This window comes from Magallana gigas, chromosome 10, assembly GCF_963853765.1.
Source record: "Magallana gigas chromosome 10, xbMagGiga1.1, whole genome shotgun sequence".
NCBI classification, from domain to species: Eukaryota; Metazoa; Mollusca; class Bivalvia; order Ostreida; family Ostreidae; genus Magallana; species Magallana gigas.
Window position 1 is genome coordinate 23768934 of NC_088862.1, and position 27014 is coordinate 23795947.

Genomic DNA, 27014 nt, shown 5'->3' on the forward strand with positions numbered 1-27014 from the left:
CTGTTTCTCAGTTTAAAATGCACACAATTTAATGACGTTGAGTAATTAAATAAATAAATAAAAAACATAAAGAATACAAAAGGTCTTTCACCTAAAAGGTGGAAAGACTTAAATAAAGAAAGAAAATAGCTGCTACTGATTTATATTGATAATTCTCCCAGGCTCATGACTTAAAAATTGTTATGTAATTTTGAATTGAATCGATTACAGAGGGTGTGTAAATGCAATCTCAATCTGACACATGATGTCGCATTTTGATAAGCAAATCACGTTATAAACTTTGATCAACGCTGAATAAAAACAGTAAAGTTTCAAAGATATCCGCTTACTCAGCCTGGTAAAACGAACCAATTTAAAACATGGGTAAAAAAGCGCACTTACACAATGATATCTCACCAGCTAATTGAGAAAATAAAGTACAAAGTGATCACATATGGGCAATAATCTATCAAAAGACGTGTATTTTTATTTTATTTTTGTATGAAAACTGAGCTTTTAAAATGCCATATGGCGTGGATAACTATCAACCTTATCTGATACATGTATACATGTACAAAAAATTCTGAAAATCCGGCCCATTTAATCCGGCTCGCGTACAACGCCCACACGTGACAGAATCAAGCAGCGATATTCAAAACTTTGGGGGACATATATGTATATTTGTTGTAGAACAAAGGGGTAAAATCAAATTGAATGCACTTCATGATCAGTAAATCGGATACGAAAGCGAATTCCCAATTCCAATTTGATTCTAAACATTCGATAAAGACGTAAATAATTTTCAAAATTGCTTTTTATTTAGCATTGTTCGAGAAGATTGTTTTTTTTTTCTTCGATAAAATTTTAGACTTTAATTCTACAGACAATTTATCTTTCTTTGTGAATGTAATCTTGGACACTTGGCAACTCCTTCACCACGCATGCGCTCAACGCACTTCGGTTCAAATTCATATCCGTAGCATCATACCTGAAAAGGACAAAACAAGAAAGATACAACTGATGCAAACGTTAAAGATACAGTATTTACATTTACTTTCTTTCCCCCTATCAAATTGCATTGATATATACGCATAACACAGAAGACCCAATTACCAAATCTGGTGCGTATGAATACAGTCTTCCTTTAGAATTTCTCGAAGAACATAAATGACTCTTCTAGCGACTTCAAGCCAGATCATGACCTGATATTATTATTATACTTACGCTGATTAATATTTCACTGATGTAAACATATTTTAACAGTAAAATGAATTCAATTGATTAATTTCTTAGTATACCAAAAGTAAATTCATCAAATTACAGAATGCATATGAAAAATAAAATTCGCTTATAAGTTATCAAATCTCTGTGCACTATTTTTGTCAGCATGATTCGGCTGTTCCAATGGCTCTTCCGTTAATTGAACATTACTCGTTGAATAAGGCAGATATTAAAAAAAAAATAAATCATGTGTTTTGGAAAGAGAATAAATGTTAAAAAACGTAAACATAAGCATTGAATCATTATTTTTTTTAAAGATGTGGTCTCAAAACTGCAACGGTGTGTGCAAACAAATTTTCATAACGCGTTATTCAATTTCTATGCACACATCGTTGCAGTTATGAGACCACATCTTTCAAAAAATAATGATTCAATGCTAAAATAAACAATATCGAAAAAACCTGTTTTATATTCCAAAAAATTAGTACATTTAATTAATTGATGAATCATTTGACTGTAGAATTCATTTTAACTCTTTCGAGTTGAATGAAAATCATTATGCTTGGACATTCTATGTTTAAACTGATATTTTGCGCTCTAATGCAATCGCAGAAATTGGAAACGCTGAATATAATTTGATACCGTTTAGGATTTAAACCGCAAAAATTTTCAGCCGCAGAAAATATACCCGTTACAGGGTATATACAAGTAGATCGTGAAATACCGTTCAGTCGAGTAAAATAATTGCAATATTATTGTTTTAATACTGCCATTTGCTTCTAAAATGGTAATAAAACTATGGTTTGTAAACGTATGTGAGTCATATTATTGTGGGAAAATATTCTATATAATTATGCAGGATCTAATGAAAAATAAACATTCACTTATTGTCGTGCAATACAGAAATTGAACATAACGATTTGTCTTGATATTATCCATTAATAATTATAATACATGCAGAATAATCATTTTAATTAAATATCATGAATAACGTTTTTTTCCACCAAAATACATTTCAGCAAAAAACAGCTCAAATATTTCTCAAAAATTCACACATATATCTGAAATATTTTTAGTGTTCATTGACACCAGAACCAATTACTGAAACAGACTGTTACCTTACTTCTACATAGTATTTAGATATAGGAAGAAACCGGACAAACCTACAAGACCATAAATTAAAGCCTTACATCCTTTCTGGTGCTAACTGAATATGCACAAATACTTTGATTTGATAAAATTCGCGGGCAAACAATTTTCGTGGACTTTCTACAATACATATATATTAACAATGGCCCCATGGACGAAAATAAAATCAATCTACGAAAATCAGTCTTCAAATTGAAGACATTTCCCTAAGCTGAATAATAAAATCAAGATGAAACTGCAGTGCATCAATTTAGTCTTAAAGAGACACATTTTCTCGCAAAGATGGAAAGAAAGACAAAGAGAATGACACCATCCTTACCATTCGTCGGTGGAGGCGTCAAAACATTCCACGTTAAAAATGGTGGTGACTCCGTTGAAGCCGCCGATAGCAAACACCATCTCGTCTATTACCTGGAGAAAACAGGAGGGGTCAGGTGTAATCATGATCTTAAACATGTGTGTACATGTACATTGTATCTCAAATATTAGGCAATACCAGAATAGCATTCAGAATCTCTCTCTCTCTCTCTCTCTCTCTCTCTCTCTCTCTCTCTCTCTCTCTCTCTCTCTCTCTCTCTCTCCTATTTAATGCAGATGCCCCATAAATATGTTTATTTTTTTAAAAAAACAATTTTTCAGATCTTGAGCTTTATCCAAAAGTATCTCCTATCTCTCTCCAGTATGTATGTATATACAATGAATAATATCCCAGCACAAGTAAAACGCCCACTTTTGCATGGGTGTTAACGTAAACTGTTTGTAAGGCAAAATACAACATCACGCGTCCATTTACTGCATGAACACCTCTGTAGCAAAGTAGAATTATAGCCCCAACTCTCTATAGCTGTATGTAATTCTCTGTTGCAAAGTAAGATAACTCCCATTAGCTGTGTATAAACATCAATATAACAAATTACATTAACGCCCTTTGGATGTCTGACTTCACTTGATCGAACTGAATTAGCATTTCACAAATGATTCAGAAATATTCTGTATTATAGACCCTCAAAGCAAAATATATTACATCCATTAAAATTATCAATTAGCCATGCGCGGATCTAGAGGGGGGGTCGGGGGGGTCCCGACCCCCCCTGGAAAATGAAAATTTATTAAATTTACATAGTAAAATTATCGCGAAAATATGCCTCGGACCCCCCCCCCCTGGCAAACACAATTATCCTTCGAACCCCCCCTGGAAAAATTTTCTGGATCCGCGCATGATTAGCTGTTTGTTAACCTATGCAGCAAAGTAAAACAATTTCATACATAGCAGTAGAAACATTCATATATGCAATGCCAATAATTATTAAACGTACCTAATTTCAGCGGTTATCATAATATGACGCTTTTCACACCATTTCTTGTCCGCTAAATTTTATGTATGACTAAAATAAGTACAGTAATACAAAAGCTTTGTTTCAAATGCGCTAATTCATCAGAACTCTCATAGGTAAATTGACGGAGATATGGTTGCATTAAGATTTTTTGGCTCGTCAACTCTTGGTACGTTTACCAGTGTTTGTATATGCATATAGTAAGTATGTCAATGTAAAGAAATTATCTTTTGAGCAAGTTTGAATAATGTGTATACTAGTATTAGCTTTGTTGCATCATACCGCGTGCCCTTGAGTTGTTTAAAAAAAGAGTAGCATGTATTTGCTGCTAGATATACCTCTATAGCAAAGTTACTCCTTGGGTTAAACATCTCCGGAATGGTCTTCCATCTGTTCGCCTTGGGACAGTATTTCTCTCCAGTGTTCATCCGGGTTATCCCGTTGAATCCGCCTAAGGCGTAAATCTCGTCCTTGTAGGCGATGACGCCTATACCGCTACGCCGGTTTCTCATCGGCTCCAGTAGCGTCCATTGGTTGGTGAAGGGGTCGTAGGCCTCGGCCGTACTCAGACACTCGTGACCGTTAAAGCCCCCACAGATGTACACCTTACCTGAAAAGGATGCAATGTATATGTTTAGAAAGGTGTACCTGTGTGTCGATTACCGTTTATCCCACAGGGGCCAAGCCCGTTTTAACATTAATTTCAATGTAACCATAAATAAAGGTTACATTGAAATTAATGTTAAAACGGGCTTGGCCCCTGTGGTTTATCCAGTGATTTTGGCGATGCAATCGCAACTTCTCGGGCCTTTCCGGCAAGCTCAATCGCAACTTCTCGGGCCTTTCCGACAACCTTGGAAAAACACCTCGAATGTATTAACATTACCGGATGTTAGAATTTTATACAAAATGGAGTCGCTTCCCATTAAAATAAGTATCGGCTAGACAGTCTTGTATGTCGCTTCTGTGTTATATTTTGATGGATATCGTTTACTTTTTTGAAGTATAGCTCACATTTCAACAGATCGTAAAATGTGTTGTATTTATATCAAGTTTTATAAAAAGGGGGGTTGTCATGGACGCCTAGTTAATACATTCGAGGTGTTTTTCCGAGCCTGCCGGAAAGGCCCGAAAAGTTGCGATTGTTTGGCGATGATCTAATTTTCGTTTTGTCGCTAGCCTCACTTTCACGTTGCAAAAAGTACAACGCTGGAAATCATGTCCAGTATTGTTTGCCCCGTAATACCGGTATATTGTTGGAATCGCTAAAAATGACTAACGCAAATAATTTTTCACTTATTTACCCTAATTTTCGCAAATTTTGTGACACGTCTCCCTCCAAACTTTTTTTTTTTTTTGATTAATGGATTGTAAAGCCCGGGATCATTAAAATTATATTAGACATAACACACTACTATATATTGTACTTTGCTGTCAGCGTGCAACGCGGGAATGCAGCGAAGAGGTTTCAACTTAGTACGGAAAAAATGGTTTGCACTAATAAGGAAACGATGATGACAGGAATTATATAACTTCACAAAGAACAGCATCTCATTATTATACGAATTATCATTTTTACTTTCATATAGAAAAGTGCAGGAGGAAGTTTAACAAATCAAATCAATTTTCAATAATTATGTCCTTCCTGATATAATTTATTTTAGCAAATAAAATATACAACAAGACTATTTATAATTTATACATACGTATGTACGTATGTACATAAGTTTTCTCAATAATCTATAAAATTTAGTGAAAGACAAACATGAACACTGAAAGAAAATAGGAGTTGGGGAAAAAAACTTTTTCTTAAATGCTCTAATAAGCTTTATTTATTTTTACCGTCTAAGGCGGTGGCGCTGGCATCGCTCCGTCTGTTATGCATGGAGGCGATCAGACTCCACTGGTTCTTGGAGGGGAGGTAACGCTCGGCGGTGTTCTGTCGGACCTGACCGTCGTATCCCCCCATGGCATAGATAAACTCACCCAGGACGGTGGTACTTACGTAACACCTAAAAATCGCAGGGATCAATTTTAAGAAGTTTCATTCATTTTCATGGTTGGTTAGGCAAAATTTCTTCTACTGTCATCCATTTTATCAATATTTTTAACTGTCTTAACATCTCTATCAAAATTTTTGGTTTTCTCTTACTCGTTCGTTGAAAGATGTAACTACCCTGTACACTATTCTTCCTCAAAACTCGATGTCCATGAACACTCAACATCTCTCTCTCTCTCTCTCTCTCTCTCTCTCTCTCTCTCTCTCTCTCTCTCCCCTTAATTGCAAGTTACCTTTTTGCATTCATGGGTGCTTTTTCTTTCCATTCCTTTGTCATAGGGTTAAAGCTCCGTACGCTGTTGAAGTATTCCACTCCATCAAACCCTCCAATGATGTAGACTATATGGTCTATCGTGGAGGTTCCATGGTACGCCCTCGGGCCTTACACAGGTAACAGGTGTTTTATTAATCAGTATTAATTCTACAACTTTTTCTAAACTATCAGATCAAATAATGTAATCTTATAGCATCCATTTTGCAATAGGTGAACAAGTTTGTATAATTTCATTCATTATATTAATTATTTCTGTCATGATTTCATGTACAATTTAACTATGTTTATGAAATCAATATTTGACAGTGTATTTTGAGTAAAAAATTAATGTAAGAAAAGATAAAAGTACATGAAAGTATCAAAAGTTCGTATCAATTTTGAATGTAAATGTATTACGCATTATACGAAAAAAAAGAGAAATAATTCCTCTCTAAATAGAAACGTATAACACTACGCGTATACACGAAAGAAGAAGAACAAGAAGATGAAATATTGCGCTCACCGGTATCAACAGCGTCGCACACGATCCAGCGATCCGCGCGAGTATCGTAAGTCTCTACGATATTCGTAGGCGACCCCCCGCTCCAGCCGCCGATCACGAACAGAATCTCGTGCGGCACGCGCGGCCTGGCGAGGGGATTGTTTAGATCCAGCTCCTTGTCTTCATCCATATCCAGATCATACAGGAACTTCAAGGTCTCAATGATGATCGGCTTGCAGGAATCATTATCCTTGATGTAGGGGTGAACTTTGACCTTTTCCACGAAGTACTGCGTGGTGAGGAGACCGAGTCTGATGGTTTTCAGGAGGCGAGCGATGTAGTCTCTTCTGTAGTCGATATCAAAGTCGATCCACCGCAACACCGCGTCAAAAACGAGCTCTTCGTTTCTGACGTTCAGCTCATCCGACGACAAGATGTCACAGAGTTCCCCGATACCTAACTGGAGGTACTCGTTACTGTACACTAAGACGTCGGCTATGTTTAACATGAGAAAACGGAAAGCGGCCCTCTCTAGATTGTGGCAGAAGTAGGTCTTGGCGAACCGACGGATTCCTATGCAGTTCTCCGGGGAGAGCTCGGAAATCAGGAAATCGCAGCATAGCTTGACCAGCCCTAATACGTGAAACTGGTCCGCCGCGGGGAGAAGGAATTCCACATTTTCTGCGGTGACTGCGGCGTCCCGTGTGTATGCATAGTCGATCAGGTGGCTCATTATTTCGGCTGAGACCCCTGGGATCACAACCTCTCGAGTGTTTGTGTCGAATAACTCGTTTGTGAAGAGGGTCCTGAAATACGGGCTGCAAGCCGACATTATGTTGCGGTGAATGGGGAATTCGGTGTTTTCTACTCGTATCACCGCATCGCACAACTGTCTGCTTTTGCGTAGTTCCCATAATATGTTGCAGGCTTCCACACTGAACTTCTTTCCCACTTGTCCGTCCCTTGAAGGAGGGACTTCTTGATCCATTTTTTGCTGTAAGCTGTTGAGACGTTGCTAACTACTGAACACTATACCAAACCAATTGAATTGATGACGTCACAATAATGCGACGTCATAATAATGCAACGTCATAATAGAAGACAAAAAAAATATGTATTGTGACGTCATCAGAATGATACCGAATCGCAATGATGTACATAATTATCGTCTTTTTATTTAATAAAAATATATTCCAGAATACCTTGTAGATCTCAGTTGTCTTTAGACAGAACTTTTATCATGTTTCATTTCTTATTTAATAAAGAACATATTAACAAATACCAGTGTTAATCAGAGTTATATCGTCGAGCGCTATGTCCCCTGAAGCGCCCTTCCCAACGGTTCCCGTGAACATTACGTCGTACCTCTGCATTGTAAGACTGATTGGGAGGGAAATCCTCGCCAAATGCCAACCGCCATCAACGCTTCCGGTCTTACTCCAGACCGATTTAGCGGCGGATACCCAGCCGCTCCTACGCAAAATCGAAACAGTTAATTTCCCGACTCCTTCTCCGTGCATATAGTAATAAAATGAGAGACAGGCGCCGTTAGTACTTCCGCGTACAGGATTGCTGCTATAACTTGCTCTCTGACCGGGGGTTTTGCCTTTGGTACTGAGGTGTAGATAATGGCCGATGCCAGATGTGACGTCACGAGCAGGTCCTGTGCCTGAATTTGGTGCCCTGCTTTTAGTAATAACCCAGTCAAAGTGGTCGCCATATCTTTTGTTTTTCATTGCTGTAACTTTAGTTTCGAAGTCTACCACAAATCCTTAAAAAACAATGAATATGTTATGAATCGTTTATTGATATAATTATGACAATTTACGTTCATTTGAAACGTTAAAAAATCCAACAGACTTCATATTTTAGTAATCTTTTTTTTAACTATTCAACATGAACCTTTACAGAATTACAGGTTTATACCGGTAATTAGTCCCCTACTGGTTTCACCGGAGGGTACTATAGCTTTCCTCTGTGTCTGTCAGTCCGTCCGTCCGTCCGTCTGTCTGTCTGTCTGTCTGTCCCACTTCAGTTTTCCACACTTTTTTTCTTTATGCATTTGAGGAATAATATGAAACTTACTGAACAGCTTCAAAATGTCAAACTACAGATCAAGTTTACACTTTTATAGCGTTTGATTGACATATTTTCGAGAAAATTAATTGTTTATATTCCAATTTTTTAATGTTCGGGTTCGTTATCGGGTTCGGTGTGTATTGAATAAACGAGGTCACTGTGTAGTTAGAAATAATATCGTGCGTTACTTGTACCATTCCTTTTATCATTTCTAACAAACAAATAAATTCTGTAAAATAGTGTCATACATTGTGTTGTAAATTTAATCGGCAGGTTTTTTTTGTATTATTACAATCGGGTTCGTTGTGTCATGTTGTAAATTTTGAATTTACTGGGTGGGTGTAAATACAAAATTTACAACATGACAACTTTTGTATTTACACCCACCCAGTAAATTCAAAATTTACAACATGACAGTTATCGGGTTCGGCTGTTTAACTGTTTGGTTTGATTCGGGGTGCAGAAGACGGTAAGAAATGATATTGTGCTTAACAGTGCATCGTTTTCACAAATTTTTACCGGCGAATACCTAATGGACTTGGAGAAATTACATGAGATAGAATAAAGAGTATTATTTTACCGACTTTGTATTTAACTTCTATATCAACTATAACGTTATAGTTTGAATTTCCTCAGAGTCTGTCCTTTTATCTCTGGTTAAAGCATGACATCTCGTTTACAATAGTTCTGAAAGAGTTGTGTGCTTGGAAGCTTTCGTAGAATAATACAAACCGGTAGGGGACGTGTATTGTTTTTGCAATACTCTCAGAATGCTTGTTGAATTAGGCTTTATGAATAAGTAATATTTAGAGTACCCTTGAACGAGTGTATCTTCCGATACCGGTCGAGGGGGCGGAGCCCCCGAGACTGGTATCGGAAGATGCACGAGTTCAAAGGTTACTCTAAATGTTTTGTATCATTGCGTATTCAAATTACGAATCTGGAAACCACGAGAACAAAATTCAGTTTGCAGACAGTTAATTATGGAGGACGGCATGGATTTTTTGTTGTCCCAATGTGCGGAATCTGTAGAAAATCAAATATTTATGGAAGATTCGTTTGATTCTTTAACTCTTTCCCAAATAAGTGAATTACCGGAAATGAAGAATGAACTCGACATGGACGTTGATTTTGATATAGGAGATGTTTTACAAATGTTGGAGACTGCTGCTGAAAACGCCCAAAATTCGACCACTTCCGAATCTGAAGTCAAGCTAAAGTCACAGCTAAACCATGGTGTATCAGAAATAAAAACACAAAGGTCATCAATGCAAAACCATCGCAGCAATGATACAATGAAAAATATTTGATTATTGTGGTTTAACACAAGATGTCATAGAATCGCACGATTTAAAAGTTATAAAAAAAACAGCGATCGACATTATAAATATTTTATGGACAATAAATTTGAATTTGATTACCTCCGTTTTCTAGCGAGTTACTGCATGGATTGGCATCAAGATCTATATCGTCCAATGCAACAACTCCGCCTCTTCCAGAACCAAGTTTGGACTCCATTATTATCTGATAATACCGTGTGTGGGGGTTGGGCGGAATAGATACCCTTGCGAAATTCCACGCCCTTCCTTGGTCTCCTTTCCGCAACCATAACTTCCTCGTCCTAATTTTCGTTCCTGTCATTTCCATCCTCTTCAGTTTCAATTCGCCTGGATTTTTACCGGATATCCGATACCAAAACGAGACACAAGAACCTCGTTTGGGAGTTCGGAGAATTCTACTTTCTAGAATGGCGGATTTGCCATTGCTTGTTGAAGTGGTTAGATATAGGTAGTTTCCTCTCCCATGTCTGTTTGTTACCTGACCACGGTGTAGTTTCCAGTCGAGGTCGTCTCGAAAGAGATCATTGAACCAGTCTCTTGAAGATGTTTCAAAATTAGTTAAACCTGAAGAAAAATTATATTTTACTACATTTTTAATAACTTAATCTCTCTCTCATTCTCTCATTCTCTCTCTCTCTCTCTCTCTCTCTCTCTCTCTCTCTCAATAAGTCTCTTTTATGATACATCCCCATGAAACACCCGTCAAAAACCATTCATTTGTTAAGTGACACTAGTGTTAGCAGCATTCAAAGATCGAATATTATTTGATTTGAATGTCAAGAAAAATCATCAAAGTTTTGTGCTAAAATGAAATAATTAAACTTAAAACAATATAAGTTGTTAATTTCATGTTGGATATTTTTAATGTAGTTGAAGTTGTAAATTATTAAAATGACAAAACACAAATTATTGGTTTATAAACTTTTATTTGTCTTGTTTTTGTGGAAAAAGGCCTAGCTGTACATAATTGCTTTGATACTCCTTTGTAAAGAAATCTTTCTTAAAGTTTTTAAAGGATTCAGTTGTATCTTCTTCATTACGAAGTTGTAAGTTACATACAGAATTATCAAATTAACACGCTTTAAAAAAAAAACTCATGTTGTTTTAATCCTAAGTGATGGCATTTAAAAAAAAAAATACTTATTTGATATATGCATGATTTAACTCATTTTCATATTTACCAGCGTCTGTTTTTAGAATTAAAACCGTAATAACCAAAAGAATACACCTTTTCATCACTATACACATCCGTTCCTTAGAGTATTCGTTAGATGGACACAAGTCACGTGACACGTGACAGGTGCGGCAACTGAAATAAACAATGGTTGCGTGATGCATGCTATATGTCCATTAAAAAAAAAAGGGGGGGGGGGGGGGTAAGATACATGTATGACAGTATGTATGTTGGCTAGGTGTACTGTTTTTTTTTTTCAATCAATTCAAGCATCGATTTTTTTTAACACATCATAACATTTAAAATTGATATGCCTGGTACTGTATTTTAAAGTACATGTATATATCTGTTAACAATCGCACCGGGTCGTATTTTCTTCAAACAATATTGTTCTCTTAATCGTATGACCATCTGACCATTATAATTGCATATAAATAGATGCATAACTTACATTTGATTTAACATAATTATACATGTATAAAATCGGCTATTTAGGAAGCGTTTTGTTTTTAAACTACAATTCTAACATTTAGATTACACGTATATTGTGTTTTTAAAATGAAAATCTGTAGAATATGGAGAAGTAACTGTATGCAAAGAAAAAAAGAAATCCATTAATATATATTCAAATAATCAAAACTATGGCATTGATCTTGAGTCAAACAAGAATCAACAAAAATATTATTTTATCATGTAATGATGTATACTGTTCTTTTTCTATTACGTTATTTATTGTGACGTCATCGCCTGTTACGCAACGTCCATTGTGACGTCGGTAGCTAATTAAAATTCTTGTGTATCTAGCAAAGAGAACTGAAAGTTTTCAAAGTGGTTTGTGCTAAAGATGTCGAGTATGGAAGCAAGCAACATTCTGTTGGAATTACGTAATAACAAGCAGCTGTGTGATGCCGTCATCAAGGTGGAAAACACGGAGTTTCCGATTCACCGAAACATCATGTCGGCATGTAGTCCCTACTTCAGGACCCTTTTTACGACAGAAGTCGACAAAAATACACAGAAAGTGGTGATACCGGGGGTTTCGGCCGACATCATGGGTCTCATAATCGATTTTGCTTACATCGCGGATGCCGCTGTGACGTCAGATAACATTGAACGTCTGCTACCGGTCGCCGATCAGTTTCACGTTTTAGGCCTCATGAAACTGTGCTGTAGTTTTCTTGAATCTCATCTGACTGCGCCGAACTGTATCGGTGTTCGTCGAATTGCAAAAACGTACGGTTGTTCAAACTTAGAAAAGGCTGCCTATCGATTTCTTATGGTCAACTTTGCAGAAGTGAGCGAAATTAGCGACGAATTCGTCCAGCTAGGCATTGAGGAAGTTTGTGACATCCTGATTGATGACAGGTTGAATGTAAGAAATGAAGATTTAGTCTTTAATGCAATCTTGAGATGGATCGATTTCGACCCCGATGTGAGGAAAGAACATGTCGCTTGCCTGTTGAAAACTGTACGTCTCGGTCTTGTACCGATCAAATATTTCGTAGAAAAGATCAAAGATCATTCATATGTTAAGGATAACGACTCTTGTAAGCCAATAATCATTGAAACACTGAAACATCTGTACGATCTAGAGATGTCGGAAGATAAAACCAGTGATGGCAGTTTTCCTTTGGCGAAACCTCGCCTGCCGCACGAGATTTTGTTCGTGATCGGGGGATGGAGTCGTTCATCTCCTACGAATATCGTGGAGACTTACGATACTCGCGCAGACCGCTGGACGATCTGCGATGTTGCCGATAAAGGTCTGTGTCTTGAGGGGTCGGGGTTGTGGTGAACAATCAGGCCCATGGTCATACAACTCCTCGATCTCAGCTGTATTTCTGACTTTTAGAAATAGATTATATAATAGCATGCAGTAAAATAGGAATGAGGTCAAACTTAAGTTTACTTTCTATGGCCTTGGAGCCTGATACCTGATATATGCTTTAACATAATTTTTGTTTAGTAAATATATTTATACATTTCAAAATAGAAATCTGATATATTCTAGATACACCGGTACTCTTAAAGCTGTATTTTTTTTAAAATATAATTTTGCTGCCAAAAAATGCTATCATGATAATTCTGCATGTAATCTAAACCTCCAATATGTATAAGATCAATTAAAATCACTTAATTGTATTAGAAAAAATAAATTTACTAAGAAATATATATCGAAAACCAATTTTTGTACATGATGAAAATAATGTAATTCTGCTTTAATCATGGTATCTATTAGGTTTTCTAAAAAAAAAAAAAAAAAGATCCATAAAATTTTTGAAATTATTTTAGTAAAGAGTTACATTTACACAATAAAATTAAAATGTCCAACGTGAAAATTGCAGCTCATATATTGTTTTTTAATCAAAACTTTTTCAGTTCCAAGAGCGTATCATGGAATGGTGACGTTGAATCAGCTGATCTACGTCATAGGAGGTTTTGATGGCGTGGAATACTTCAGCAGTGTGCGATGCTTTGACCCAAAAACCAAGGAATGGACCGAAGTGGCACCAATGAACTCAAAACGGTAACCATCTTTGATACATTGTACTAATGACATATACTGTAAATGTACTACATTTGGCTGTGTATTTTATTTAACGCTTTTGGCGGAATGCGGCTTCCGCTAAATCAAGTACATTGCTAAATGTCATGCATCTATGTATAAGAATAGTAATATTCAGGAATACTCCAACGCCAACTTCTTCAATAACTAATTTCCGCCAAATATCGTACATGCCAAATATAATACGTTTAAAATACAGTATATTGTTGTAGGTTTATAGAGAATAATGGTTCCTTGTTTCAAAAACATGTGCTTGACGCCACATTAAATCCCTTTGTGACAATGTTAAATGTGTAACAAGTTAATGATCTACAGAAGTTTAAATTGTTAATCCAAATAATAGGAATAATAGTCCAAATTATAATTATACATGTAGTATGAAAGATGATTAAAAAATCGATAGAAATTATAATTGTTTATTTCAAGAATACATGCACTTAGCTTTGCTTTCGTTTTCCAAAAGTATGTTCTTTATAAAACCAAATGTCGTGTATCAATTATTGTAAGATATTGTTTTTTAATATTTTTGATTTTCCCACCAGGTGTTACGTGAGTACAGCCGTATTAGGGGACTATGTTTACGCTCTCGGCGGATTTAGCGGTCGTTACAGGCTGAACAGCGCGGAGCGATATGTCCCCGCCAAAAACCAGTGGAGCTTCATAGAACCGATGATTCTGGAGAGAAGCGATGCTGGCGCCACCTCAGTCAACGGTATAAGCTAATTCTGTATCCACGATGTGGAGAGAGAGAGAGAGAGAGAGAGAGAGAGAGAGAGAGAGAGAGAGAGAGAGAGAGAGAGAGAAAATTACCAAAAAAAGCATGCATTATAATTTTATAAACAGTATTTATCACTCAGGTTGTTTAAAATGGAGAGAGAGAGAGAGAGAGAGAGAGAGAGAGAGAGAGAGAGAATTACCAAAAAAGCATGCATTAATTTTATAAACTATATTACTAGTATACATTTACGCTTTTCAAGAGGGAGGAATAACCTTATACTTAGAATTTGCTTGGTTGTTTGATTTACTAGTACCAATATCCCGCATAAAACCGGCTAACTACTGTTGATTTTGTTACGGAGTAAAAAATGTAAACCTGGAAAATTAAATGTATTTATTTAATCATATAATTCATCAGGGAAATTGTATGTCTGTGGCGGATTCAATGGAGGCGAGTGCTTGAACAGCGGCGAGGTTTATGACCCGGAGACCAACCAGTGGACGTTCATACCGCCGATGAACAGCAGTCGGAGCGGACTAGGCGTTGTCGCCTATGAGGGCGAGATCTACGCCTTAGGCGGGTTTAACGGTGTTGCCCGGATGAACTCGGCTGAGAAGTATTGTCCTAGAACCAATCAGTGGAGACCTATCGCCGAGTTCTGTAGCCCAAGGAGCAATTTTGCTGTCATGGTGCGTATCTCTGGTTGCCGTTTTGTTGTTGTTGCAATTTCAATTTTTCAGGGCATGGGGAGGAAAGGTTTTAAAATTGATTTATCTCCCATTCAAATCAACTTCATTGAATTTAATCAATGTGATTTTGTTGGAACCTTTGGGTGATTTTAAATGTTTCCCGCGAAATTTTGGAATACATCGATGATTAAGCAGACCTCAACAATTTTTCGACCAAAATTTTGAGGTTATATATTTTATCCGAAGAAAAATAGAAAAACTTCGTTATGAATTGGAAGCCAAACGATACATTTTCTACCTACCTTACAGGTGATGGACGGGATGATATTTGCAATGGGCGGTTTCAACGGAGTAACAACCATATGTGCTGTGGAGTGCTATGATCCGGTCTGCGATGAATGGTATGTCTTAAAGCATTTTATTAAAGAGGACTAGTGGTAAAAACAGCTAGCAGATATCTTCAAACTTATAAAAACTTGAAGCAATATGGGTTGCAGTTTTTAGAATTTCATTTTGCTACATAAACCTGCTGGTATGATAAGTCTGCATGTAACTTAAACTTTTATTATAAATAAGAATTGAAAAAAAATATGGATTTTTTTTCTCAGAAAAAAGATTTCTCCTCTATAACGAATTCGTAGCAGATCAATTTTTGTACAGAACGACAATAATTCAATTTTGCTCCAATTAAGGCTTCTTCATGGCTTATTCCACAAAAACATGGCTAACAGAAATTTCAAAAAACCATGATAATTTTTATCATTTAAAAGAAAATAACATTTTCGTTCAAGAAAAATTCAACATTAAAATTGCAGCTCATATTATTTTAACTTATCTATAATGACTGTTTTATATTGCTTATTCTAAGTAACATGTAGATGATTAAAACTTCTCAGCAAGCCATGGCTGTTCCGACAATGCCAGAAAAATAACGTAGTTTTTATTAATTTTCATTTTCTACATCACACTAAAATTAAATTAAATTAAATAATAAGTTGTAAACAGTCGTGCGTTACATTTTTAGAAATTCCAATCAGCGTGTGATAAAATCCAAGTTTCTCAAGTTTACTGGGCCACTTTATGGTACACGCAACGTTATTCCATTTTCAGGTTCGACGCATCTGATATGATTGTATACAGAAGTGCACTCAGCGCATGCGTAGTCAAAGATTTGCCGAATGTAGAATACTATGCATATCAGAGACGATAGAATCGAAAAATCACACTGTTGAAAAAAAAAGAAATAGAAAAGAAAGGTAGTGTCGTAATTCTATGTAAAAATGAAAATAAAATGGAAAAAAGGTAATTGCAGTTGTCTTGTTTTGTACATGTACATGTGTATTACAATCAATAAAACACACTAGAATTAATATTAATATAAATCAATAATATTTTCTACATTTTCTGGGTTTTTGTGAGTATGAAGGAATCGAGCACTGCAGAAAATACTAAAATTTTCTAACTTGTACTATCCATCTCAAGTGAGTAAAAATGTGTAAACTATATCGTTATTATCGATCAGTACGTCACATAGAAGGAATAGCAAATTCTTCCACATATGGTAAGTTACTCCAACTTCATACGGATTGCATTAGTAAGTCGTGCAACAATTTGTGTAGGCCAGTCAATAACACGAACAATGTCCTGATCTTTTCAGATATATGAGGTAAAGATTTTATTTAAGGAATAAGGAATCATTCTTTAAGTATTATGAGGTGATAATTTCGGTTGGGCGTGATCAAATCCAATAAAGCCCTTATGATAGATGTGGTCACACCCCGACCGAAATTATCAGCTCATAATATTCAAAGAATGATTCCTTATTACTTATATTTACATAATTCTCAGCAATTGTACGATTAAATATTTAAAATATAAATATGCAAACTCCGCATGTACCGCAGTTATACGTCATTTGAATTTATTGGAATGTATAGTACAAAATCAGTACGTAGTGTTATCACAGGCAAAAACACTGGAAAATGTAAATATATTTTGTTCAAAGAATGCTCAAAATCATAGGTCAGTTTTACATGTAGGTAAAAAGGTCAAAGGTAAAGACTTTTTAATCACCAAGGACGAACATGAAGCATGCTTATTTTTATACTCTTCGTCGATTTATGTTACATAAAATGTGATAAATCAATACATGGAATGCACAACTCTACTGTTTAATGATGAAACCAAGATTTCGAGAACCATTTACCGGTGAATATATAAAGGAAAAGAATGTAGAAGGAGAAAACATGTTTCAAGAAAAATAACAACAATTTTGAAAGCTGTTTTTCCTCTTTAAAGTTGATTATATAAATCACAAATTTCATCATACGTTTCAAATAAATACTTTTTACATTTATATGAATTAAAATTTCTTGTATTCAAATTAATTTGGTTGACACAGCAATAAATACCCCACCCCCATTTCCCCTCGAAAAAAATTTAACAGTTTTTAAAATGTTATAAGGGATTTGTTACTTTAAGCGGGCGTCTCTCAGCCAGCACTGCACGTCATGCTCACACACTTGAAAGATTCTAATAGTCGTAGGGTTGCTCCGCTTCCGGGTTTCCATCAGAGCACGGTCTGCACGCACATTGCACGGGGATTGCCACTGGGAAAACACGAAATCCTCTGGAAGTATTTGGACAAGTCAGCGTTACGCTCCGTTTAAGCGACCTCATGGGTTCACAGCATGTGCAGTAATTAACCAGACGCACAGCTTGGTCCTCGTAGCGCCATTCTGGCACCGCACGTGAGTGGCACGTGCCTCGACACGCAGTCGCCGTAACAACTTTCGGTTGGCATCCATGGTGAGAAAGAGAAAGACCGACGAGATTCAATGAACAAGTTTCGGACGACGAGTATTGCTGGCGTTTGGGTCGCAATATCATTTCTTCCACTTTGAAGCAACTGTGACTTCTGAATAAAAAGGAGAAGCAGAATTCCAGAATAAGAAATAGCGCCCAAACATGGCGTCGGTCACACGTTCTCATCTCAAAAAAGTAACGGCAGAGAGAGACTTTACAGCTGTACCCGCAACGCTTAAAAGGCTTGTCACGATGATTTTAGCCGTCCGTCATCATGCTTAATTGACCCAATACCAATGTCCCACTCCCCTTCTTCCTTTGTACATGTAATCGACAAAAAAAGGCAAGATAGTTGAAGATGTTTACAAAGTTCTCGAGTCACTCGTTTGCCGTCTTGGATTTCGCGGCGAGTGGTTTTGGTACACGCCGGGATATTTCCGATGCACGGTCTGATCGTTACTACACACCCCGGAGACCATCTTGTTAGGAACGGAAGTTTTAAATTCACCGATGAAATTGTTTGCTTAGAAAGTGAGAACTCGGTTCCAATTGAATCCTTTTCTATTTGCGTTAGGTAATGGCGATGTTCATCAAAAGGGGATCTGGTGTAACATTTATTAAGGTGGCACTATACACCCACAGTTTATTCCAATTTTTAATAGAAGACCACAAAACATATTCTTATCAAATATTAAAATGATGATAGGGATACTGTAGGTATTTTTAAAGATTTTTTTTTTTACTTTTTTTATGTTTTTGTAAAATAATTTTTGAAAAGTTGACTATTAACAAATTGAGAGAAATTTTTGTCATATGATGGATATTTTCTTCAGACATCTAAAAAAAATAAAATTCTTCTTAACATTCAAAAATGTTATTAATGCAATTTTTTTATTTATTCCCCAAAACATAATTTTTCATATTCTCTTACTCTGTTCACAAATCATCTGAAAAAGCTGTTTGATGTTATAAGAAAATGTATTTTAATAAATATGACATAAAAATTTGAATGAAAATCATTGCAAATAAACACAAAAAATATTTTAAATTTTATTTGGTATGAAAGTTCCTCAGGTAGAGTTATCGTTCCTAAGTCCCAAGGCCCAAACACCTTGGGGACTTTTCATTTCTGAGTTGAAGAAAATTTCCTAAGTATCATTACATCCCCTTAAGGTGGTAAGGAACATCTGTCGATATTAATGTGGATTAAAGTATATTATAATTGAAATACTTTCAATAGTTTAGAATTTCCTTTCACAGTATTCAACCAAAAAATACGTTTAAGAAAATTTTGGAAAGTTAAAAATTTTAACGTCCTCAACGGGATTCGAACTCATGACCTATAGGTTTTTAGTGAACCCACCAACCCACTGCGCTACGCTGTAATATGTCAATGATGGGAAAGAACTATTCAAAAAATTATACTTGATTTTATTGTTTATTTCGATAAATAACACCACACAACGTGAAGGTGTCACATACCACATTACTTGTAAGTAATGAATTTTCCAATTATGAAATTCAATCTATTCATTTAAAACAGAATTTTTCAAAAGAACGGCCCCCACAGAATTCGCCTCAATTTAAATCAGCCAGTACCAGAATTGCATGCTTCCAGATTTACTTTTTTGCGTACTGCGTCATCAAAAAGTGGTGTATAGAGTCACCTTAATGTACTCCTATTTCTCTAATTGAGTTGCTATAAGTGTGTAATGAAGTCATGATGAAACGAGAGAGAGAGAGAGAGAGAGAGAGAGAGAGAGAGAGAGAGAGAGAGAGAGAGAGAGAGAGAGAGAGAGAGAGAGAGAGAGAGAGTATTTACGGTTCATTTTAAGAGGAGTTTTAAATTTAAATCAAAGTACTGAATTACTGTCGGGAGTTGATTTTATTGATTATTATCAATTTTAAAATCAACGATATGTTATGCACGTTTTTATAATTTGAATTCTCGAACTTCTCCGACAAGAATTTCGAGAAAACCCCTTATGAATCATGTTTTGTAATATTTTAAGATAGAATTAATTCCATTAAACTGTGTATTAGTAATCGAATTGTTTCTCAAAAAATTGTACACACGTCTGGATCCGAGCAATATTGAACTCTAGTCTCGTTCAACCAGACGCTCGGCTGTCTCCGTTTATCTCCGACTACCAAGAGAGACTCTTTGCTTGTCGGAGATTTACGGAGACAGCCGAGCGTCTGGTTGAACGGGACTATACTGAACTCTAGCGTAGGAATACATGCAACTACAAAAAACAATTGAATTGTTCATACTATATAAAATCTGACTATTTTCAAGGTATTTATAGATACTTTTCTTTTGAAAAACAATGGTACAGCATACAGTACACCGAATTTATCAATTATTTTCAAGATCTACGTCTTGTCAGCTGTGATGATTTGTGCTTAGGTCCAAACACTGTTTCACTTTCGGTTTGCCAGAGTAACTGCACAATTGCAACTTCTCGGGCCTTTCCAGCAGGCTCGGAAAAACACCTTGAATGTATTACCTATGCGTCCATGACAACCCCCCTTTTTATAAAACTTTATATAAATACAACACATTTTACGATCTGTTGAGATGTAAGCTGGACTTCATTAAAGTAAATGATATACCATAAAATATAACACAGAAGCGACTTATAAGGCTTTCTAGCCGAAACTTATTTTAATGGGAAGCGACTCCATTTTGTATAAAATTCTAACATCCGGTAATGTTAATACATTCGAGGTGTTTTTCAGAGCCTGCCGGAAAGGCCTGAGAAGTTGCGATTGAGTAACTGCATAGGAGAGTTGATTAAAATCAACATCCCAAATATATATAACTGTATTCTACCTTTTCCTTTTTAAACTTTAGTTATATACTTGTTTTAAAAAAAATCTACTCAATTTGAAATCGAATTCATTAATTATCCATAAAGCAGACAATAAGGATTCAATATCCAACAGAAATCAAGAATCATTATCGAGGCATGCGCAGTTGGTGCACCTTTTTTTTTTACACCACGAATTTTTCTCTTCAACAAACCATAAGGCAATAGAACTGGGTCTTTGAGTATTTAAAATCAGAACGGCAGACTTTTGAATAAATTTGTTAAATATTTTATTAATATACCTCTCTTGTTGGAATGAAACACATAACTCTTACATATTAATCCGATAATGTACATACATGTACCATTGGTATAAACTGATTAGAATTTCCGTAACAAATATTTACAAAAATAATATATGCATTCATATTTCAACAATATACAAACATGGGAAAAAAATCGTTGAGTTGAACATAATTTGACACAATTCTAATACATAACATCTCCATTTATGCCACATGTACACACATTAATATACGTTTAAAATCCAACACTATTAAGTCTTAATATTGTCATCTTTTTATCCTCGAGAGTTCTTCACATGACACTTAGCTGCTAAACGGTAACCTATTTCATTTATAAATGCTAAATCAATCAGAAGTGATTTGCATAGGTTTAGATTTTTCGTTTCTTTCAAACCTCAGTCCATTGTCGCTAACCATTAATTGCTAATGATTTTTTATTATCAGAAAAAAAATTAACTGTAATAAACACCATCTTATGTGCAAAATGTTAACATACACCAGAGAACAGATGAAAACTTCTTTCCATTTATACAAAATATAACACGTCCAAATATTTTTTTTACATGCGTATCAACACACCACACCTTGCACTCCCATAATAATAAAACATGAAGCCATTTTGACACAAGGGGCGTAACTCTTCATGGACGACGGACACACAGACAGACAGAGGCAGTACATGTACACTTGAAATCTCCACACAGCACCATTACTGCAGCAGTAAAGCATGACAAAGTTCAAACATTAAATTTTTTGCAAAATTAACAAAGTGATCAATGTAAAACAAAAAATCAAACTTGCAGAGCGCAGCATTTTATGCCAATTATTATCTTATTTATTTCATTCCTTATCCAATATCATGGTTCTCAATATAACCAAACAAAATTGTTCAGTGAGAAAAGAAATCAAATATTCATTTTTAAATGAACAATTTCAGTCAAGATAATCAGAAAATAGAAGTGCAATGCCTACAAATTACTTCACTATTTAGTTAGTTTTTTTGCGTATTCATTAAGGAATTTGAATTTTGTTTAAAATAGAATGTAAAAAATGACCTTTACTTTGGCACCTATATATACCACCATTTAGTTCATTTCAAACATGCTACATAATAACAAGGTAACAATTTCCATGCATATAAACAAATAAACAAAGACTATATAAAAGTCAAAGTCTGAAAAAAAAATACAGACAAAAAAAAATCCTAAACTATAATGGAATGTTTGAGGGTTGCTGTAGCCAGGTGTGATATGACCAGGTATTTATACATGTAACAAATAGAAAAGCACAGTGCAGATTGTCTCCTGCAGATGGGTAAGGCCTAAATCTAACAAAGCGGAATGTTTCAAAATAGTGTGGTCACATGACCTTATCCCAGAGATTTGCCGAGACTATTATTTTGTGTTGACAAGTCTTGAAATGACAACAGCGAGTACAATTTTAGTCTCAAAGCATCTCACTGAGATTACATTATTGACCTTCTACAAATAACACCAAACCCTAATAACCAACAAGCCAGTGTATGGTAAGACGCCTACTGTAGAGACTGATAAAATCCTCTGATACATTGTAGGACATATTTTAATGCGCGGATCCAGGAATTTTTCCTAGGGGGGAGAGTGGGTTCATGGATAATTTTTTTTTATTTTTTTTTTGGGGGGGGGGGGGGGGGGGGGTTCGAGGCCTATTTTTGGTAATTTCACTAAATGAATTTAAGTTTTAATTTTTTCCAGAAGAGGGCTCTGTTCTGACCTCAGCCCACTTCTAGATCAACGCATGATTCCATACACACCTAGTTCACTACAGACCCATCATCAAATGCATGGATTGACACTTAACACCCACAATATATCTTCATTAGATTTAACAATCAGTGATGCTGTTTACCAAGGCAAGTTTAGCAATAGAGGTTACTTAAACAAATGTACAAAAAATTTACATGTTATATTTTAATTTATCAAAAAAAAAAAAAAATAATGAATTTTTCATGGTTATCTTTTGGAATGTATGTACACTGTGCAAGGATAAGAAATCTCTTTTTTTTTGTAAGCTTTTAACAAAGTATATGTAACAAGAGAAATGAAAGACATTTGATTTATGATATACACAATACAGACAGGAATTATTCACTGCCATTGAAGAAAAATAAAACACCTCCATACTGATAAAAGGTTTGTTCACAGACAACATTAATACCATAATTCTCACTTTAATATAGAGAAATTTTGAGAACCGGGTTTCTTATTATTTTGTGTCCTGTTTTCAATGCATGCCTTTGATCTTGAATAAATTTTGCCCAATGGCCAACAACTTTAACTGCAGACTGATTCAGTGTTCAGAGAAAAAGACATAATTGAAAAGATTTCCTCAGCTAAAACGCTGGAATATTTCAGTATTATGCACTATCTGTTTACTTTATACATTACACAAACTAAAACATATCTTATGGTTGCAAAAAAAACGAGCACAAAAAGTCAAAAATAATAAAATTTACGAAAAAAGAAAAGGATGCCTTTATAATTAAACTTGAAATATTGTATACTGTAAATTCCAAATTAAATGCAAAGAATTAATTTCTGTTTTAAATCGTACGAAAAATCCCTCGCAGATTTTAAAATCTCGCTTTTATTTTTCTGGCACCAGTTTACTATGTGTAATACTGGTAGCAACAAAATTTTGGTTTGCATGATTTTGTGTTCTTGCAATTTGTTACAAAACAGAGGAATTGAGAAATTACAAAGAACTTGCATAAAATAAAGAATTTACATTATTGTTATAAACTGAAAAACATATGCATTATAATAGATTTAACTGTAAAAGAGAAAACTGGACCCAATTTCAAAAGACTACCATCTTCCTTCCAAATCAATAATCTGTGAGCATACCCATTTGCTTTTAACACTATCTCCATTTTTGTATGAATTTTTTGCTTTTCCCAAAAAATCTTGTTAAAAAGAAGAAAGAACACAGTTTTGACATTTTTTCTTTTGTGAAGTCTTGAATTCTTTTGTCAAATAGGGTTCAGAATTAAAAAAATGATTTACTTTTCACCATGCAATCGAGTACTACATTTTTTTGTTTTGGAGTAATACAAAAAATTCAACGGTTATACATTATGTTTGTGACCAATGGATAAATGGAATATGACATTCATTATCAAATATATGATAATAAAATAATTAAATTTAATATACATAACATGTATATATTAATATTAGGATGCTTCAAAACTTGCCTTGAGTGACAACTCTAGTAATCATTATTTCCATTACAACTGCAAATTAGAACATCAAAATGTTACTTATGTCAAAAACAGTATTAAAAACAGGAATATACATAGAAGGACCATAGCTATATCAAGACAAATTTGCTGAATTTTCATTAACATTAAAGAACAGGTAAGCAGTAATTACAGTTAGTTGTAACTAGTTGTTTTTGTCTTGTTTTTCCTAAAATAATGGTGATTATTTTAAAGTTTGGAAAACAAAACTTTAAATGCCTGTTAAAAGTATTTTATCAGCTAAAAAGTAAAAATACATCATCAGAAGCCCCCAATCAGTCTCGCATATACTAATTGACTGTGGAACAACTCAATGAAATTTTCTTCTTACTAAATATTCATTATTCTTAATTCACAAATGAGAAATTAAAGCTAAAATTTTTCTTTTTTTTTGAAAGAATGATCAAAACATGCCTTTGTTGATGGATTCATTATCAGGATTAGTGAGATCTGCTCCACAAAAGTGTGAAGGAGCCAACTGGAAGAAAGCATGAATTATTCATGAGAACGAGAAAAGTTCAATGAGTTGGACCACTGTTAGTAAGTGTATTCCAGACTGACTTTGGGTTTCCAACAATGCTAAAAAGTAATAATACTTTAACTGTTTAACAGCATTTTTAAATTATCCAAATATATAAGGTACACATTAGGTTTCCTTGACTTCATAACTGTTAGAAGTTGTCCTCTATAATATAACTCATCTGGTTATTAATAACATTAATAAACATCTGAAAAGTTAATGAATTAACATCTAATACTAACAGCATGATTTTATACATCTGTAAATAATATTTCAGGACTATCAAATATATATTAAATGTATAATTTCATTTAGCATCTTAAACACACCAAATAGATAACTTCTCGATATAGAAATTTGATAAACCTCTACAACAACAAACAAATTATAACAATGAATGTTCTGGAATGCTATTAAATGGAATACAAGCATTTGAAAATACTGAACACAACAGAATTTGAATTTTCTAAACATTTTTAGCACTGATTTTAAAAATTCAAATCACAACAGATGTGCAACAAAAAAATAGATGAATTAAATCTACAACTAACTATTCATATATATCCACTTTTTAAGTCTGAAACTGCTAGCTAGCAAAAGAAATGAAAAATTCTATCTTAAAATCTGCTTGTGCAAGTTTTGATTGAAATTTCCAAGTCTAAACTTCTACGATTCGTTTCCGGTTTCTTTCACTTGAAAATTATCAGTAATCAACGCAAAGAAACCTAATAAGACTTTACTCTATACATACATACAGTTAAAATTTGTAGATCATGAAAGTATTTTGTAGAGTGGAGCATTGGTTTTTTATTTTGGCAAATGCTGAGCAGCCTTTATTTTTTGTTCCTAACTTCCTTGTACTCCAAAAAATTCGTATAAATTTTTTTTTCATCTTTCTACAATCTTTCACTCTGGACTATCTTCACATTCTCGCAGACATATATTCCAAAAAAAAAAAATAATTATCATCCCAACCATAACCACTGACTTTGCTTTGAACCCCTTTGAATAATCTTCATCTGATAGTATCTAATTCTATCACTCTATCCCTTTCTTTTTGGCTCTCATCTTACCATACTCAGTAGGTAAGAGCTGAACGGAAGGAAAAAAAAAAATATGCTGAGTCAGCAATATTGTTCAAGTTTGGTTTTTTTTTCTTTGCTGAATAATACATGTACAACTCGTTATTACGGAGTGGTTTGCGATTTTTTTTTTTCGCGAATCTTCACCTAAATATGTTTTTATACTCCAGTAGGCAGTACTCCACTATCCGACTCTGGTAGATCATGTTGGCCGCGAGGTTCGGTGTGACGGTTTCGGGCCAGATTAAGGTCGGGCCGAAAACAATGGCCACATTATGGACCTGCATCCTGTTCTCTTTACTGTGGTCTATGACCCTGTAAATTAGAATATGTCAACTTTAAGCCACTAAATAGTAATCTCTTGATTATCATAGATTCCTTATAAAGCACGAGAAATGTTATAAAATGTCTGTATCAAATCGCAAGAAACACATCTTGCAGAAGATAACAACTTTAAAAGAGGGATGGATGGGTGGACGGTGACCATCTTTAGGTTATATTTACCTCCTTTTGCAAACTGAGTGGATTTCGTTTATATCACAACAATTGATAAACAAGTTCCACAACTTTAGTGAATTGCTCACTGCAATTCCTTGACACCCTTTTATTTAAATTTAATTCTATTGCAAGATTTGTAAATGGGTACATGTAATAACTCAATTTTTATATCTTGATCTTGCCGATAGGACTAAATGAATACAGCTGCGTATGAGTCCACATGCTTCATTCAATATATAGTTAATTCACTTACTTGCACAGATGCGCCAGAAGAAATTTTAACGTTTCGTAGTTATAATTGGGTAATGTCTTGATCAACTCTCTCGCTGCTTTTAAACGGTCACTATTTTTTTCTTTACCTACAACAGAATAAAAGTAAAATTTTTACTATAAATATATATCAACTGGAAACCATGGCCTTTAAAAGAATCATAGATTCTTATTCATAAATAGGTTAATTAAGACAGTTAGCTAATTAACCTGATTCCTCTGCTATAATTATATGACTTAAATAAAAATACAGCAAGGCAACAAAAATTAAAATTAATTTTCGTAACTCATTGAAAATAAAAAATTGATCATCCAATAATTTAATTCTTGGTTGTAACACTCTTTCTGATTGGCTAAATTGATTGAATTCATTCCTTC

At 34.8% G+C, this 27014-nt stretch overlaps 4 protein-coding genes across 17 annotated transcripts in view; 1 reads left to right on the forward strand and 3 right to left on the reverse strand.

Annotated features, from left to right (window-relative positions):
- Positions 1-775: 775 nt before the first annotated feature.
- LOC105347762 (kelch-like protein 10) lies at positions 776-7576 on the reverse strand. Its single transcript, XM_011456964.4, has 6 exons — positions 6519-7576; positions 5976-6123; positions 5526-5695; positions 4022-4293; positions 2669-2760; positions 776-967 (listed from the first exon to the last, which is right to left on the reverse strand). The coding sequence occupies exons 1-6, from the start codon at positions 7483-7485 to the stop codon at positions 868-870; spliced, it is 1749 nt and encodes a 582-aa protein (XP_011455266.2). The 5' UTR covers positions 7486-7576; the 3' UTR covers positions 776-867.
- Positions 7577-7730: 154 nt separating this feature from the next.
- On the reverse strand, positions 7731-11215 carry LOC136272110 (MAM and LDL-receptor class A domain-containing protein 1-like). Its single transcript, XM_066073088.1, has 3 exons — positions 11098-11215; positions 9998-10480; positions 7731-8268 (listed from the first exon to the last, which is right to left on the reverse strand). Exons 1-3 carry the CDS (start codon positions 11162-11164, stop codon positions 7769-7771), a joined length of 1050 nt encoding a protein of 349 aa, XP_065929160.1. The 5' UTR covers positions 11165-11215; the 3' UTR covers positions 7731-7768.
- A 636-nt stretch (positions 11216-11851) lies between these two features.
- Positions 11852-16369, forward strand: LOC105347790 (kelch-like protein 10). Its single transcript, XM_011456997.4, has 6 exons — positions 11852-12853; positions 13470-13617; positions 14199-14368; positions 14792-15063; positions 15373-15464; positions 16174-16369. Exons 1-6 carry the CDS (start codon positions 11935-11937, stop codon positions 16271-16273), a joined length of 1701 nt encoding a protein of 566 aa, XP_011455299.3. The 5' UTR covers positions 11852-11934; the 3' UTR covers positions 16274-16369.
- A 4585-nt stretch (positions 16370-20954) lies between these two features.
- LOC105339412 (rho GTPase-activating protein 15) overlaps positions 20955-27014 on the reverse strand; it is a 47192-nt gene continuing 41132 nt past the window's right edge. For all 14 annotated transcript variants that reach the window (XM_066074077.1, XM_066074082.1, XM_066074085.1 and 11 more), the window contains 4 exons: positions 26620-26725; positions 26016-26183; positions 24222-24260; positions 20955-21698 (listed from right to left, as the gene is read on the reverse strand). In XM_066074077.1, coding sequence (XP_065930149.1) covers positions 24236-24260; positions 26016-26183; positions 26620-26725 — 299 coding nt within the window. In that variant the 3' untranslated portion in view covers positions 20955-21698; positions 24222-24235. The remainder of the gene's footprint in view (positions 21699-24221; positions 24261-26015; positions 26184-26619; positions 26726-27014) is intronic.

What these genes read in the sequence shown, in the direction of transcription:
- LOC105347790 (XM_011456997.4), top strand. Translation starts at nt 11,935, where the DNA reads ATGTCGAGTATGGAAGCAAGCAACATTCTGTTGGAATTACGTAATAAC. An exon ending in CTGCGATGTTGCCGATAAAG is followed by an intron (nt 12,854 to 13,469) that starts GTCTGTGTCTTG and finishes AAACTTTTTCAG; the next exon opens with TTCCAAGAGCGTATCATGGA. An exon ending in GCACCAATGAACTCAAAACG is followed by an intron (nt 13,618 to 14,198) that starts GTAACCATCTTT and finishes TTTTCCCACCAG; the next exon opens with GTGTTACGTGAGTACAGCCG.
- LOC105347762 (XM_011456964.4), bottom strand. Translation starts at nt 7,485, where the DNA reads ATGGATCAAGAAGTCCCTCCTTCAAGGGACGGACAAGTGGGAAAGAAG. An exon ending in CAGCGCCACCGCCTTAGACG is followed by an intron (nt 4,294 to 5,525) that starts GTAAAAATAAAT and finishes CATCCTTTTCAG; the next exon opens with GTAAGGTGTACATCTGTGGG. An exon ending in GGAGTAACTTTGCTATAGAG is followed by an intron (nt 2,761 to 4,021) that starts GTATATCTAGCA and finishes TGTTTTCTCCAG; the next exon opens with GTAATAGACGAGATGGTGTT.
- LOC136272110 (XM_066073088.1), bottom strand. Translation starts at nt 11,164, where the DNA reads ATGTGTATAGTGATGAAAAGGTGTATTCTTTTGGTTATTACGGTTTTA. An exon ending in AATTCTAAAAACAGACGCTG is followed by an intron (nt 10,481 to 11,097) that starts GTAAATATGAAA and finishes ATTTTTCTTCAG; the next exon opens with GTTTAACTAATTTTGAAACA. An exon ending in TAACTCGCTAGAAAACGGAG is followed by an intron (nt 8,269 to 9,997) that starts GTAATCAAATTC and finishes TTGTTTTTTAAG; the next exon opens with GATTTGTGGTAGACTTCGAA.